The 17,894-nt window shown below is 36.8% G+C and overlaps 1 protein-coding gene across 7 annotated transcripts in view; it reads right to left on the minus strand.

The window, feature by feature from the left end:
- The window catches only part of CUL2 (cullin 2), a 158,396-nt gene that overhangs the window by 66,913 nt on the left and 73,589 nt on the right, over positions 1-17,894 (minus strand). For all 7 annotated transcript variants that reach the window (XM_060658979.3, XM_060658973.3, XM_060658975.3 and 4 more), the window contains 3 exons: positions 15,506-15,646; positions 5,041-5,143; positions 1,210-1,304 (listed from right to left, as the gene is read on the minus strand). In XM_060658979.3, the coding sequence (XP_060514962.1) occupies positions 1,210-1,304; positions 5,041-5,143; positions 15,506-15,624 (317 nt within the window). In that variant the 5' untranslated portion in view covers positions 15,625-15,646. The remainder of the gene's footprint in view (positions 1-1,209; positions 1,305-5,040; positions 5,144-15,505; positions 15,647-17,894) is intronic.

The raw sequence follows: 17,894 nt of genomic DNA on the forward strand, positions 1-17,894 counted from the left end.
GTAACTGTACAGATGATGTTTTGAGAATCAGCTTCACTCCTCGGCTTCTCCCCAATGAAAAACTAAGGCAGGGGTCCATCTCAGCCCATGCCACAATGCAGATGCCAAAATTATCACTGCCTCATCAGAGGCCACAACAATTTCAAGAGCAGACACCCTAATTCCAAGGGTGAAAGGCCTAGGTTACTTAATGCCACTATTCCTTATTTATCCAACATTCTTCAATAAATAGGTCTCTGCTTCATGTACCCAGAAATTTATTTCCATCGTCTATGTGAATAGGTTAGAGAGGATCAGTGTGGACTACCATAGGAACATGCAGGAATGACAGTTAACACAAAAGATCTACGCAGGAGACTACGTAGAGCAAGGACGAGGGAAGTTCAGAGAGGAGAATGTGGAAAAACACAACAGGATTACTCATTCAGAGGGGCACCTAGGTGGTTCAGTCGGTTAAGTGTCTGAATTCAGTTCAGGTCATGATCTCACAGTTTCTGAGTTCCAGCCCTGTGTCAGGTTCTGTGCTGACAGCTTGGAGCCTAGAGCCTGCTTATGATTCTGTCTCCTTCTCTCTCTCTGCCCCTTCAGTGCTCGCACTCTCTCTCTCAAAAATAAATAAACATTAAAAAAAAAAAAAAAAAGAATTAGTTCTAGAAAAGACTGGCTTCTAGAAAAGCCATTTAGATAGATATGACAGCATCAAGAAAGACAAAAATGTGAGAGACCATAGGGCATTAACACACTGTAGGTAATTCAATATGCCTATAGGATAGGGTAGAACTTTAAGAGAAAAACTGCTGAGTGCTTTGACAAAGAAGTGTTTCCACAAAACATAAAATACTGAATCCTAGAGTCCAAAAAGAGCATACTGGCAGGGAACACAGGCTTGGATTTACTCTGCTAAGCTTCATCCAAGCTGAAGTTCCACTTTGGAACTCTTGTCAAGATTTAGCACATAGAACTACAGAATTAAATACAGTTTTAGTTTTCAGAGAATAACTTTCCACACACTGCCTGGCTCCCATATTCTCCCATGACCCAGACTACATTTTCCCCATAGCAGACACAGTCCATATAGCAGGGAACACTTTAGCTCTGTTTATTTCTATGGGTAAGAGGTGATTCAAAAACCAAAAACCAAAACTCCTTCAATTACTGAATGCAGGCAATACTATTTATAGATTGTCAAGAGTTTCAAGGCATACTTACCTATACAAGCAGTCCATATAGTCTGCACCTTTGCTATACTCCTCCCAATACCTATGATACATAACAAGTACTTGCTCTTCAGACTCCAGAACTCTCTATATAAAGAAGAAATATACTTTTACTTGGAAAGCACTAATTATTTTCATTTGCAAGGTATGAAATTTATCAAAAATTAATGTTCTAAAATGACATAATTCTATTGTAAATTACATTTACAAATTACATTCTAATTTAACTACTTTTAAGAACATTGAAATGATCAGAAAAAAATGTGCCTTAGATATGAAAATAAAGCATACATACTAAAGAGTAAACTGTTTCACTCTCTAAAGGGACAAAATGTAATGGTGTGAAGCTGTCTTCGGGCTAGAATATTTTATTAAGATCAGTTTATTTTTATTTTTTATTAAAAAAAATTTTTTTTAATGTTTATTTATTTTTGACAGAGAGAGAGAGCATGAGGGGCAGAGAGAGAGGGGGAAGACAGAGCATGCATAAGGGGCAGAGAGAGAGGGAGACACAGAATCAGAAGCAGGCTCCAGGCTCTGAGCTGTCAGCACAGAGCCCGACACGGGGCTCAAACTCACAGACTGCGAGATCATGACTTGAGCCAAAGTCAGATGCTCAACAGACTGAGCCACCCAGGCGCCCCTAAGATCAGTTTAAAGTAGGATGTAATTCTACTGCCATGTATCTGTGTACTTCCTCAAATCCCTCACTTTTGATCATCCTGCTAGTTACATAAGTATATTATCACTCTGAATTATTCACTTATGTAAATAAGACTACTTATGAAAATTAACACCTTTTCTATATTCCCCAAATAAGCTGTTTTATATTTACTTAGTAGAAATCTATTATTTTTTGAAAAATGAAAATGAAACATTTAGTGTGAGGTCTAATTTTTAAAATAAATCTATTCTAACAGTAAAACTAGACTGAAATGATGTTCAAAAGATCTTAGGTTCTTTTATCTCAGTTCTTTTATTAACTGTCCATATGACTTTAAGTAAGTCGACCTCAATTTCCATCTAATTAATTCTCTGATAAAATACTATGCTTTTAAACTTGGGATTTTAATAATTAAGGCTCAAGAGACACAAATAACCTATAAATAGTATTTTTTGCCTATCATATTAATAAATTAATTAAAAATAGCAACTGCTATTAATAATGCTAGAGAAAAGAGCACCCATAGGAACTGATACTGCTGGCTGAATAAATATAAGAACAATTTGTTACTGTAGGTCAAAACAATAAAAAATGTTCATGACCTATGACTCAATAATTCTATGTCTAGGAATTCATCCTATAAAAAACTCAGCTGCACAAAAATAATTTAGCTACAAGGATATTCACAGAAGCACTGTTTATAAAAACAAATTACATAAATTGGAAATAATCCATATGCCCAGCAGTATGAGAATATTTAAACAAATCATAGTACCTCCACACAATGAAAACTTTTACATCATTGCCAGGATTATAAAAGTTCATTTAATGACAAGAAAGAGACTTACATTATTATTAAAATCAAAAAGCAGATTATAGCTAAGCAAAATTAGTCAGAGAAAGACAAATACATATGACTTCACTTGTATGAGGACTTTAAGATACAAAACAGATGAACATAAGACAAGAAAAGCAAAAATAATATAAAAACAGGGGGACAAAACATACGAGACTCTTAAATATAGAGAACAAACAGGGTTGCTGGAGGTGTTGTGGGAGGGGAGATGGGCTAAATGGGTAAGGGGCACTAAGGAATCTACTCCTGAAATCACTGTTGCACTATATGTTAACTAACTTGGATGTAAATTAAAAACTAAATAACTAGGAAAAAACCTGTATATGACTCAGTTTTCTAATAAAAAAATAAAGCAAAAGTATGCAAAAGACAAATATCAAGTTTTATATATATATATTAATATATGCCAAAATAGATGTAGTTAATTCTGGAGGCATGAGTGATGTTTGGGTGATGATTTTCCTGTTTTTGCTTACCAGAATGTTCTAAATTATCTAAAACGGCAATGTAATGCTTTAGTAATTTAAAAAGTTCCCTCCCCCAACAAATCAAATTTTCTTCTCACAGTTAAAACTGCTTCTAATCTGTTGATTATGTTAATAATTTACTTTGTCATCAATAAATTAGCCGACTTCTTTTTTGTCACAGGATCTGAGAAAACATATGGTGTATAATTATATAAGTAATCTAAACTTTCCTAAAATTATTTCACAGTATCATTTTTAAATGCAATTATACCACTATTAATTTTGAAGTTTTTTTTAATGTTTATTTATTTATTTTGAGAGAGAAAGCAAGGGAGGGGCAGAGAGAGAGGGAGAGAGAATCCCACGGAAGCTCCGTGCTGACAGCCCCATTCAGGGCTCGATCCCATGAACAGTGAGATCATGACCTGGGCCGAAACCAAGAGTCGGATGCTTCAACAACTGAGCCACCCAGGTGCCCCTCCTAGCTTTAATAATTGTACCACTGCTATGCAAGACGTTAACCTTAAGAAAACTGGTAAAAAGGATACATGAATTCTGTATTATTTTTGCAACTTTTCTGTAAGTCTGAAAAGTATTTCAAAATAAAACATTTAAAGAAATGCAAACTATGCTAATATATAAAAGTACAAAATTGATAAATGCCTCATACAGGTAACAATCATGGTATAACCAAAGTTCACTAGATTATCATAGCAGAACTTCAAAACTTCACATACTAAACATTTTAAGAATAATTTAAAGTATGTTATTAAAATTGCTTTTATCAACTAACAAATGTACATATTAGAACACTAAAATGTATCTGCCATATATAATAAAAAGTAGAGCATTACCTTTAAAGGTTTTAAGGGAAACATCAAACAATCAATTATGCTCTGGGGTTATCACCACTTTAAAACATAACTGCACCTAGCCATGCCCAAGGTCAGACACCTTATTATATAGTGTTGTTTTATCTCCATTTTAAAGATAAAGAAACGGGGCACCTAGGTGGTTCAGTTAGTTAAGCATCAAACTCTTGATATTGGCTCAGGTCATGATCTCATGGTTTGTGAGATTGAGCTCTGAGTTGGGGTCTACGCTGACAGCTTGGAGCTGCTTAGGATTCTCTATCTCTGCCCCTCCCCCTGCTCACATGCTCTCTCTCCCTCTCTCTCTCAAAATAAACTTTAAAGAGAAAAAAAACAAAGAAATTTCAATCCACAAGGTAGATTAAGTGAGTTGCCCATGGTCACATGGCTAATAAAAGGTCAAGTCCAGTTTATAGCCCCAACATGGAAATTCTTTTGTTCATACAAAGATCAAATCTGTGATGTTGCCCTTGTACATATGACATTACTAACTAAAGTAACTGGTCACAAGGACAGTCTCTATCATGCTTTTTAATTTATCATTTCCCTTTTTAGTTTTAGGCTTTTGTAAGACTTTATGTAGGATATGAAGAGGCAGCTAAAAGGTTGAAAATAATAGAGATTTACCAAGAGGTGGGAAGAATAAGAGAAAATTTGGTTCTAGTAAACACCATCCAGAGGACATAGAAGCAAATTTTAAAGTTGAGCAAACCTTGATTTGAAACCCCACTCTTTCAGTTACTAATTATACAATCTTGAATAACTAAACCTGATATCCTTTGGAGAATCTAATAATGTAATGCTTAACTCATAGATCTTAAATATATATAATCAGAAAAATGTTATTTAGGAAACAAAGCAAATAACCTTAATCTGATATAAATTCTGCACTGGAAAACAGTAAACTAGTCAAGTGACTACCCAGGTACAAACATATTTATATCATGTATGTATCACTCCTTACCTTGTGCAAATGCCGTACGTGATTTTCCAAAAAAATCTTAGTTTCTGTATAAAGTCTTTCTCCAAGGGGTTCAGGATAGGCCACACATAAAGCATAGATATCTCTAGTTAAGTTGTTAAGGTTTGCATATTCATTAGTGATATTATTTTAAAACAAAAGATTTAACTCAAGTTTGCCATTAAAAAGTGAAATATTTCAAGCAATTTAGGATTCTACAGATATAGAAAGAGTAAAATACATAGCCATGCTTACTTTAAAAAGCACTGAGTTATTCATTTACTCATTCGACAAATATTTCTTGAGAATTATTAGACAGCATTGTAAGGAAAATGGTTCTTCTCTAAGAGGTTAAAATTCAGAGTGGTTCTGGGAAATCAAGTTACCCAGAAACCTACAAAATAAAGTTTATGTAAGAATGGACATAAGCATAATATCAACAAAAGGCTATAGAATATCATAAGAAGTAGATATGTATAAGCAATTCTGAGAAACAAAAGTTACAAAAATTACTAATGTGACACATTTTCCTACATCATAGTACTCATCAAAATACACTGCAACCGATACACTATCCTTCAGCATTTATTCCATTAGAAGAATTGTAATATGAATAGTAATATTAATCAATTAAGTTTTTGAATACCAACTAAGTACCCTGCTAGGTATCACAAATGGTAGATATATACTGTAGCAGAGTTTTTAATCCTGAGACAGAGGAAATGGGATCTGAATGAGACTTTAGCTTTACTAGCCAGTGATCTTGACCAAGTCTCTTAACTTTTCTGCACTGTCATTTCCTCATCTCTAAGGTAAGGGTAACAAACCGTCTCTTGATATCTCTTACAGAATCTTTGTAAAAACCAAATAAACTCATCAATGTTAACATGCTTCATAAACTGCATTACTGACCAGATGGTTAAGATAAAGAACACATGAAGCAATCTGGGAACAGCCTAACTGGAGATGCAGATAAAAACTGAAAATAAGGTTAATTATTTGGGATGGATTCAATTATTTAATATGCTTTTCTTATATTATAAGTAAAATTAATATAGTTAAAATAAGGATCCGGAAATATGGCAAAATAAAAATTATAGAGGTAGAGGGGACCTGGCTGTGACTCTTGATCTCAGGGTTGTGAGTTCAAGCCCCACATTGTGTGTAGATTAGTACTAAAAACAAAAAACAAAAAAACCTTAAAAAAAATTTCCATTATTAAAAAAATACAGAGGTAGGATGCAGGTTCTTCCTCTTCTATAGCCCCATAACATTTTACATATTCTTCTTATACAGAATTTATTTTTATATAATAGAAATTATTTATACCTTTTCCATCCGCACTAGCCTGTTCTTAATTATCTCTGTATTCCCAGCCTCAAGGCACAATTCCTGGCACATTATAGGCATTTATTAAACACTTGGTGATGGAAGGAAGATAGGGAATCAGTATCACATGCTCTGCCTATTTACCTAGTAGCCTTACTCCAGAAAGAATAAGCAGCCCTCTCCACATGAGGTCACTGACAGGTAGACTTTGGTCAGACTTTCCCAGGTTCCTTCTAAATCCTTTTATTTTTAATTACAATTAGTAATTGATAAAATATTTTCATGTATATATGTACATATTTCTTCGGTATGCTATTATACTAAACATAAACAAAAAATGTTTACAGCAAAAAAGAGAAGCAAAAATATCCATATAGTGCAATACTGCTGCACCAGATTTTTTTGTAGAAAAAAGTACAGTATGAAACAAACTATTACAATTTTATTTTTTTATTTTTGTTTTAATGTTTATTTATTTTTGAGAGAGAAGGGACAGAGTGTGAGCAGGCAGCACAGAGCCCCACGTGGGGCTTGAACTCATGAACCATGAGATCATGACCTGAGCTAAAGTCAACACTTAACCAACTCAGCCACCCAGGCACCCCTTACGATTATTTTAAATCAACTTAGATACAATGAAAATTAAAAAATAGAAGATTAAATATAATAGTATATAAGAACTACTTACCAACAGCAACAAAAATATATTAACCTATATTACAAAAAAAGTAGAAATTTTAACATGCATCGCCTAAGAAAGAATTTAGAAATTTATTTCTATATAAATTTATTTCTATATAAATATAGAAATCTATACCTAAATTTGTAAAAATTTAGAAATTTTACAGAAAATTGATAGTAGTGTGGGGAGAGAAGAAGAAGAAAGGTATAAATACAGAAGAAAGCTGCCCTAAAATAATGTATTAGATGAACTCCTGGATCCAGCTTGGAGCCCCTCTAGGTTTGTTATAAATTCCGTGGGGAAAAAAAGAAGTCCTACTTCACTACATAATTTAAATCTCTAATAGTTTTGTGGTTTTTTACCATAGAGATTTATATTCAGTCTCAATTAGTTATCTCAATCTTACCCTAGTAAAATCAGATATAAAAGTGTTGTCAGAATTAAACGTATTAGAAGTGAGGAGAGGGGCCCCTGGGCAGCTCAGTCAGTTAAGTGTCCGACTTCAGTTCAGGTCATGATCTCATGGTTTGTGGGTTTGAGCCCCACATGGGGCTTTGGGCTGACAGCTTGGAGCCTGGAGCCTGGAGCCTGGAGCCTGGAGCCTGCTTTGGGTTCTGTGCCTCCCTCTCTCTGCCCCTCCCCAACTTGTGCTCTGTCTCTCTCTAGGTCTCTCAAAAATAAATAAATGTAAAAAAATAAATAAATAAAAATAAAAAAAAAAAAGTGAGGAGAGTGGTTACTTCTACTGACTGAGGGGGTAAGAAAGGGTGCTCTGGGATGCTAGGAGTTTTCTATTTATTGGGTCCATGGGTATGTTTATGTTATGAAAATTCACCTGTGCATTAATGAGTCAGTGTATACTACACTTAAATTTAAATTTAATTTTTTAAAAAAGACTAAATTTAGCCAGGATCCAGATCAACAATTCTTTTAGCAGAGATATGGTATATTTAAGATCTTTTAAGTTCTGAATACCTACTTCAAGAAATTTCATCCATATTTGCTCTCTTCTTCCTGAAGCCATATATACACTTAATTCTAGAATACACAACTTACTTGATACTGAAAAATTAACATGATTCAATACCTTAATTTCAGCATGATATGCTAATTATGTGCCCAAATGGTTTCTATCACCAAAATTAGTATCTCAATTTATCCACCACATGTACATGTAAACAAAATTGATTAAAAGGACTTTCCACTTAGGGTAAAAGGATCTGTGCAGGGCAGGAAATACATGGAAACTATTTCAACCCATATACAGGACTTATATACTGTTTGACATCTTCAGTGAGAATGTACTTTTACATTTTTCTTTTTTTTTTTTTAATGGTATCTCTGTGCTTTTTGGGTTTGTACTTTTTTTTAATTTTTAAATGTTTATTTATTTTTAAGAGAGAAAGACAGCTTGAGTGAAGGAGGGGCAGAGAGAGGGAGACACAGAATCTGAAGCAGGCTCCGGGCTCCAAGCTGTCACCACAGAGCCCAACGTGGGGCTCAAACCCACAAACCACAAGATCACAACCTGAGCTGAAGTTGGATGCTTAACTGACTGAGCCACCCAGGTAATCCCTACTCTTGTATTTCTTTTTAATGGCGTCCACCTTGATAAATCTTTTAATTGGTTATCTCATCATAGTTTGGGGTCTCAGTTAACCACTGTATCATGTCACTTAACTGTCTAAAATATATTCCTAAATGTTATTTTTCTCTAACCTACTGAAATATCTAACCACCCTGAAAATGTTTAGGCCTTAGGAAGAGCACCCAACTCTCTACCACTCAATTGTGATTTGGTTATAGACAAGGCACTTTTAAAAGACAAAAAAATGGGAAATAACTGGAGGTCAGATTTAAACATTGTCTTTTCCAAAGTTCTTTTCCTCAAGTTACTCCTTAGTAATCCAGGATATAAAAATCCCTCTATTATGAACTTTCCACTTATAAATTCACACCGTCAAAAAACAAAACTGTAGGGGTGCCTGGGTGACTCAGTCAGTTAAGTATCTGACTCTTTTTTTTTTTTTTTTTTTAATCTTTGAGAGAGAGAGAAAGATTGAGAGAGACAGAGAGAGAGAGAGAGAGAGAGAGAGAGAGAGAACAAGAGTGGGGAAGGGCAGAGATAGACAGGGAGACAGAGAATCCCAAGCAGGCTCCATGCTGTCAGTGCAGAGCCGGACTTGGGGCTTGAACCCACCAACTGCAAGATTCCAACCTGAGCCAAAATCAAGAGTCAGTCGGTTTCTGACTCTTGATACTGCCTCAGGTCGTGATTTCACAGGTGAGATCAAGCCCTGGGAAGGTCTCTGCACTGAGCATGCAGCCTGCCTGGGATTCTCTCTCCCTCTCTCTCAGCCCCTCCCCAGTTCAAATGTGTGCATATGCATGCGCATACTCTCTCTCAAATAAATAAACATTAATTTTTTTTTAAAAAAAAAAGCACACAACTGTTCCAGAAGAAAAGTTCTGAACGCTGCTACAACCAAAAGACAGTGCTGACCAGCAGCAAAACTATTTTAGTTCATTTTCTCTATTAAAAGGTGCTTCCTATGCTTGGGTTTAATTTTGAATTTTAACACTATTAATTCTGTTGTGCCGTGGGTCAAAAACAATGAGTTCTACAATGGGAATGAAAGTAAAGATCATCCAAAGCAGCAAGACACACACCATCAACCATTTTCTAAGAAAGAAGGAACACTGTATTATTACTTTTGGGGTCTTGACACTGGGCTGCAAAATCCACCTTCCTTTACTCTGCCTCTCCTTCCCCTCAACTATCACTATCCCTGTCTTGTCTTTTTCTGTCTGGGCTCTTGCCTCCACTTCCCCCACCCCACGGCCCTCATCCTGTGTGTCCTGGTCCTGCTGAGGGCCACTGCAGGTGACTCTCATGAGAGACAAGAAAAAGAGGGGCACCTGGCTAGCTCATTCGGTGGACCATGCAACTCTTGATCTTGGGGATTACTCAAAAATAAAATCTTTAGGGGCGCCTGGGTGGCTCAGTCGGTTAAGCATCCGACTTCAGCTCAGGTCACGATCTCACAGTCCGTGAGTTCGAGCCCCGCATCGGGCTCTGGGCTGATGGCTCAGAGCCTGGAGCCTGCTTCCGATTCTGTGTCTCCCTCTCTCTCTGCCCCTCCCCCGTTCATGCTCTGTCTCTCTCTGTCTCAAAAATAAATAAACGTTAAAAAATAAAAAATAAAATAAAAAAAAAAAATAAAATCTTTAAAAAAAAAATTAGGGGCGCCTGGGTGGCTCAGTCGGTTAAGCGTCCGACTTCAGCTCAGGTCACGATCTCACGGTCCGTGAGTTCGAGCCCCGCGTCAGGCTCTGGGCTGACGGCTCAGAGTCTGGAGCCTGCTTCTGATTCTGTGTCTCCCTCTCTCTCTGCCCCTTCCCCATTCATGCTCTGTCTCTCTCTGTCTCAAAAATAAATAAAAAAAACGTTAAAAAAAAATTAAAAAAAAATTAAATGGCAAAACACCTGGGTGGCTTAGTTGGTTATGCATCATACTCTTGGTTTCGGTTCAGGTCATGATCTCACAGTTCATGGGTTCGAGCCCAGCTACTAGCATGGAGCCTGCTTGGGAATTTTCTCTCCCACTCTCTCTGCCCCTGTTCACTCTGTCTCTCTCTCAAAATAAACAAACATAAAAAAAAAATTAAAAAGAAAGAAGAAAAAGGGAAAAAAGTGAAGACAGAAAACCAAACCCTGGTGAAAAAAATAGTTACAGAGAGGGAGGGAGGCAAACCATAAGTGACTCTTAAATACAGAGAACAAACTGAGGGTTGATGGGGGGGCAGGGAGTGAGGGAGAGGGGAAAACAGGTGATGGGCACTGAGGAGGACACTTGCTGGGATGAGCACTGGGTGTTGCATATAAGCGATGAATCATGGGAATCTACCCCCAAACCCAAAAGCACACTGTATACACTCTGTTAGCCAACTTGACAATAAATTATATTTTAAAAAAAGAAAAGAAAAAAAGAAAACCAAGCCCAAGGAAGAGAAGTACAATGGGTTCTCATTATGAAGATATAGCTTGCAGATTTGTAAAGATGTGCTTTTAAGTTATTTATATTACATATAATAGGAAACAAACTTTAAACAATGCTGGTTTAGTTTTTTTTTTTAAAAAAGGTAAAGATGATCTGAAAATTGAAAATGGTACAATGACCAAAACAGTAGCGGCAATAAACGATAAAGATCTTCTTTATTGACATTTCTGAAGAGGAAGAAAAAACACACAACATGTAAAAGATGCAGTATCTATGAAATCATCTACTAGCAAGCATGGATATAAAATTATTGGTTAAATGGAAAAATTTTAAGTGTAACTACAGAATCACAATAACTGAATTATTGATTCACAATAACTGAATTAGTCTGATTTAATTTGGAATAGAGTGAAAATGTTACTGATGCTTCAAGCAGAGACAACTACAGATAAAACCTTTTCCAATCTGTACAATCTAAGAATGATGGGCTACTAAGTGCCAAGGTTAGTAAGAAGTTCTCCTAAAATTTTTGTCAGGATCGTCAAGGATGGAGACGACCTACTTCAATATTTTTCAATGTAGTCAAACCTGGTCTGTGTTGGAAAACATGCCTGACAGAATATATATTAGAGGGGGCGCTTGATTGGCTCAGTCAGTTAAGCATCGAACTTTGGCTCAGGTCATGATCTCATGGTTCGTGAGTTTGAGCCCCACATCAGGCTCTGTGATGACAGCTCAGAGCCTAGAGCCTGCTCCAGATTCTGTGTCTCCCTCTCTCTCTGCCTTTCCCTGGTTGTGCGCTCTCTCTCTCAAAAATGAATATTAAAAAAATTTTTTAAAAAAGAGTATAAGGGGACTTGAGCATTTTACCTCCGCATTCTATCCTACAGTATCAGTAAAGCATCTTATCACATCAGTAAGCCACAACATTCTCAACTGTAAAATGGGGCTAGTAATGCATATTTCACAATATCACTGGTAACAAATTAACTGCATACATATACATGTTGAAAGAAAAAATTACGACACACAAAAAAAATGTACCACAGTATGATTCCATTTATATATATAAAGTTCCAAACACAGAAATAACCAATAATTGTTAGGGCTGTATATATAAGCAGTTATACTATTAACAAACAACAACAACAAGGAAACAACAGTTGCAAAACTCAGAATAGTAGTTACTTCCAAGGTAAAGGAGTGGAATCGTGAACTGAGACAGACCTGTAAGTAGGGGGGAGAATTGGATTCTGGCAGTGTTCTAGTTCTTAACCTGTGCAGTTATTATGCGGGTGTTTGCTTTATAATTATCTGTTCAATCCCACGTGTACATCTTAGGAATTTTTTAACATATGTACCAGTTAACCCTTGAACAACATGCGAGTGAGGCCCACCAAGCTCCTCAGAAAAAAAAAAACACGTATAAATTTTCATTTCCCCAAAACTAAGCTAATACCCTACTGTTGACTTTGCCGCAAGTGAAACATAAACAGTTGGTTAACACATATACTGTATTTTATATGTATTAGATACTGTATTCTTACATAAAGTAAGCTAAAGAAAAGACAATCTTATTAAAATTGCCAAGAAGAGAAAATACATTTACAATACTATACTGTATTTATTTAAAAAAAGAAATTTATAAGTGGATACACAGAGTCCAAACTTGTGCTCTTCAAGGGTCAACTGCTTCAGATTCTGTGTCTCCCTCTCTCTGCCCCTCCCCCACTCATTTTCTCTCCCTCTCTCTCTCTCTCTCAAAAAAATAAACATTAAAAAAAATTTTTTTTTAAATCACGTACTATCACACATAGTGATACACAATTTGGGGGAGGCTTTCCATTTTCAAAAGATTAAAGTTTTATAGCCTCTAAAATTTATACCTAAGAAATCTGAGGGTCAGAAGTCACCTTATATTCTTAAGCAAAAATAATAGGGAAAAGGTGAGAATTTTACTTCAAAACAATTAGTAACACAGTCCTTTATTTTCCAAAATAAAATTTAAAGTAAGAAATTCCATTCTTAACTTTACCATTTCTGCAGCTTTCTGTAAAGGGAGGAGAAGAAAATTCACACACAGGTCAAGAATAACTGGATGAATCACACAATAAACATCTTAGAAATAATAATGACTGGACGGGCACTTTCCAGAGAAGTTGGGTATTTCTAAGACCAACTCCTTTCTCTGTTCATTATTTTAGTTGAAATAGCCCTAAAACTACCTATGTACTCATCTAATGGAATCTCATTAACACCCAAGTGGCCTTTAACACTTGTTCCATTTTATTAAGATCCTACGCAAAAAAGAAAAAAAAAAAGATTCCTACCCAAAACCAATCCATGATGTTCTACGAAAAAATTAATTCAATAATAAGTTCTTCAAAGGCAGAATCTATATCAATTATCCTCTAGATACACTGGCAAGCATAGGAATTAGATGCTGAAAATCTCATATTCAAGTCTGTGCTCATTCAGTTACTACCTGCATGAGTCTGGGCAAGTCCTTTAATCTCTGAATATCAATTTCCTCATCTGTTACATAAAGACAATAATTATATCCGCCCCACAATCTGACAGTCTTGTTTGAGGTACCAAGTAATATAAAAACATCTTTGCAAACTATGAAAGCTCCCAGGAACATTACCATCATTTTATTTATCTTATTGCCTAGAACATAGGTAGCCTAACAAATGTTTCTTACTAACGACTACAACTGTAATGAAAGAAATGGTTTGCTACTGGTCTAAAAGAACTTCGCTGTTCTTGTATCAATATTCAGCTTAATATAAAAACTGAGTTAGGCGGGGCGCCTGGGTGGCGCAGTCGGTTAAGCGTCCGACTTCAGCCAGGTCACGATCTCGCGGTCCGTGAGTTCGAGCCCCGCGTCGGGCTCTGGGCTGATGGCTCGGAGCCTGGAGCCTGTTTCCGATTCTGTGTCTCCCTCTCTCTCTGCCCCTCCCCCGTTCATGCTCTGTCTCTCTCTGTCCCAAAAATAAATAAAAAACGTTGAAAAAAAAAAAAATTAAAAAAAAAAAAAAAAAAAAAAACTGAGTTAGGCATTGAGAACAAGTTGAATCACTGTTATAAAATCCAAGCTTTTCTAAAGAATGTATGCCTACATAGAGAGGGTAGCCACCCCTTAGACCCAGAAGACGGCTAGAGAGGGCAGCATAGAGTTTGAGAGAACTCTGAACCTCCACACACATTCTGGTTAATACCTTCACATTTCAATTTCCCTTTCTGGGGAAAGAATCTGGTTTTTACAGTATCCACCCAGTCGTCAAGGCCTCCTTCAGGGCCCTGGGTTACTGCCATGCCATTTGGACCCAGAGACAACCAGATCTCAACCCGATCCCTTTTCTTTACCCTGAGACATGACATGTGTGGGGTTTCCTACGGTAAAAGACTGAAGCAGTTCAGGAGTCTGACAGTAAATATGTTCCAAAGTACATATGTTGCCCCCATGCTCAAAGTACATATGTTGCCCCCATGCCCCAGCCTTGGGCCCTGGAAGACACTGCGTACAGTTGGTGAGACTGCCATCCATAGCTTTGCCCCAGATACCCAGATGCCAAGGGTTCCTAGAGACCCCTTTAACTTTCCAAATACCAAGAAGCTGCAGTATTTTAATATTTTAGAGTTTTTTCTTGGTGCCAGAGTTTATACCCCAAATGCTGGGGTAGAATAGTAATTTTATATATATTTGTAAGTAATATATATTATGTATATATTTTAAAAAAGAAAAAAGATAGCTGTCATGTAGGAATGCAGGACATCAGGGTTCAGATTGTTCTAGGGAAACCACAAATTTGTATTTTCATATAAAACTGCTAATTCATAAATGTAAACAAACCAACTAAGAAACATATTTCTAACTGTCAAGTCATTAAACTTGCCATTCACTACCTAGAACACTCTTCTCCCAGGTATCTGTATGACTTGCTCCCTCACTTTAGTCTAGTTCAAATATCACCATCCTCAGAGAGGCCTTCCAAGACTATCCCATCTAAAAGAGCTGCCATACTCTAATCACTCTCCATGGCCTTACCCTGCTTGATTTTTCTCCACAACATTTATTACTACCTGTTAGTAGAAGCACTGGCATTAGATTATTTTAATACCTGTTTATTGTCTGTTTCCCTTAGTAGAGTGAAGGGAAAGTGGTTTGTGTTTTACAACTGTGTTCCCAAAGTCTCAAGCATACCTGCCATATACATAAGTGCTCAATAAGTATTTGTTAAATGAAATGTTATCAGATTGCTGACTGCCTCATACAGGTGATGAACTTAGAAATGTAAACAATACATTTGAAAGTAATCACAAAAGCATAAACCTGTTCTCACTTTTCAACAAGTTTGTCAATTTTAGGACATTTATCAACGTTCACTGATACATTTATTGATACAATATCACTATCAATACAAGAACATTTATCAATGCCACTAAAGGATACGAGAAGCGATCGTTCCATGTTGCTCTTTCAACGTATTCCAACATGACAACAGCTTTGATTGTCGTTAAAAGTTTGTTCCATGTCTCATCAAAATCTACTACTCTTGGTTTCAAAGACATTGTGCAAGTTTAGTGTTGAAATCTGTTAATTAAAAACAATAGTAATGTTAGCATGAATTCTACAGACAAGTTAATTGTTTTCAAAGCATCGCATAATTCAAGAGCATGATAGACAAAAGAGAGGAGAACCTAGCACATAGTAAAAAGACAATAAACACTGGCTACTATCTTTTCATGACTACCCAGATGAGGAATTACATAGAATATTTACATTCATTACAAACTCTGGGAAATGGAAAGCTTTTACTACAAACTGTTTATGACCAAGAATGTTGTTCCAAAGATTTAGAAGCCTCACTTAATGTGTTGAAGAAAAAAAAGGCTGGACTGTATTAGCCAAAATGCCAACTCCTCATGAGAAACTCATCATGAGAAATATGCAAGAGACACTTAATAAAAAGGTTTTGGCTCCAAATCCTCGTATGTGCTTCTTAAACTGGGGAACGAGGTAGTATGTGGGGGAATATGAGAAGACACAAGAAAGTAAAAGGGTTTATTTTCCCAGAGCACTAGTTTAGGCAAAAGATTAGGGGAGGAAATTTACATTTCTATCAAAACAAATGAATTGTAGAGTAGAACGCAAAATTTATACGAACTTAAAGATTTTTTAAAAAATGTATAGATTTCAAAGACTAGCAGGGCCGCAGCAGAGAGCTGAGGCTCCATCTTAGACTCTCGGAGTATCCAGTCCCATTCTCCTAATGAAAGCACAGCTCTAGCATGGAACCTCTGGTTCAGGTGACCCTGACCTGCCTAGCAGCAAGCTAAAAGATTCCTTTTGCCTAAAAGACAAGCTATACTCTACAAGTTAGCTGGTTTCTATAACAGAAGGATCCTAAGGTTAGCTGGCTCAAGTGCTAGATTCCAAACACTTCTCAATATCATATCAGAAAAACAATTAAAAGAGACCTCTTTTAAAGTTAAATTTAATTGCTGAAGGGAATACTTTTCTGACATGTGTTTTAAGACACTCCCCAAAGTTTTCCATTATGACTGGAACTGTGAACACCAAGCTAGTCTGTAGGCAAGGGCCAACTAAGGAGGAAACCCTTTCTCTTATCTCCTACTGTGGGAGTAGGAAATCAATGGGGAGGAGGGAAAGAAGCATAAAGAAAAGGAAGAGAAGACAAGGGGAGGAAAGTAGGTACACAACTGGAGATAGCCCTAAGCCCTTCTTACACTTCTGTTCTGAGAAGAATCCAAGGAGTCCAAGAGACTTCGAGGAAGAGAAAGAAAAGGAATCAGAAAGAAACCAAACAAAATTCAAGAGGATATGTCACACTGAATCAACATACCAAAGACTAACCACTGGGCTTTATTTAAACTTCTGGTACTAACCAGAATGGATAAGCAGTAATCTGTGAGAGTGAGAGGGAGGGAGGCAGGGAGGGAGGGAGTGTGTGTGTGTGTGTGTGTGTGTGTGTGTGTGTGTGTGTGCGCGCGCGCGCGCTCGCGAGCGTGTGCTGGCAAGGGGTAGGGGAGAAATGGGAGGGCGGGGAGAACCTAAATCTCTAGCTTTACATCAGGGAATTAACCTTAACTCCTTGCCACTCTTATTTACCACATCCTATCCGACTGTGTTCCTGAATATTTCTTAAATCCATCCATTCCTGTGTAACCCTATAAATGCTCTGGGATCAGAGCCTTACCAACTCTAGTTTGTATTAAAATTTCATTCACCAAATAAATAATAACTTAATATTTATATGGTACTGCTTTACATAAACTCATTCAATTCTCCGAATCATCTGATTAGGTAGGTCCAACTCTTTCCTCCATTTTCCAGATAAGAAAAGTGAGTCAGGGTGATTAAGGCTAAGAAACCCACTTAAGGTCACAGCACTACTTAATGGTGGCATCAGGAGGATTCAGACCTGTGTTGGATCCCATGCTCTTAACTGCTATATGCAACTATACTGCCTAACTAGCATCTTTGGTGAATACTTAAGTACTTGCCAGGTACCATTCTAGCCTCTGAGTATATACAGTGGTCAATAAATAAAATTCATGACCTTCAGGGCACCTGGATGGCTCAGTTGAGTTGGGCATCTGACTTAGGCTCAGGTCATGATTTCATGGTCTGTGCTGATAGCTCAGATGTGGAGCCTGCTTCAGATTCTGTGTCTCCCTCTCTCTCTGCCCCATCCCCACTTGCGCACGCACATGCGCATGTGCTCTCTCTCACAAAAATAAACATAAAAAAAATTTAAATTCATGACCTTCAAGGTCAGAATCTCAGAACTGACACTCAAAGACAAATTACCTACCTA

Source organism: Panthera onca, chromosome B4 (assembly GCF_046562875.1).
Source record: "Panthera onca isolate mPanOnc1 chromosome B4, mPanOnc1 haplotype 2, whole genome shotgun sequence".
Classification (NCBI taxonomy): Eukaryota; Metazoa; Chordata; class Mammalia; order Carnivora; family Felidae; genus Panthera; species Panthera onca.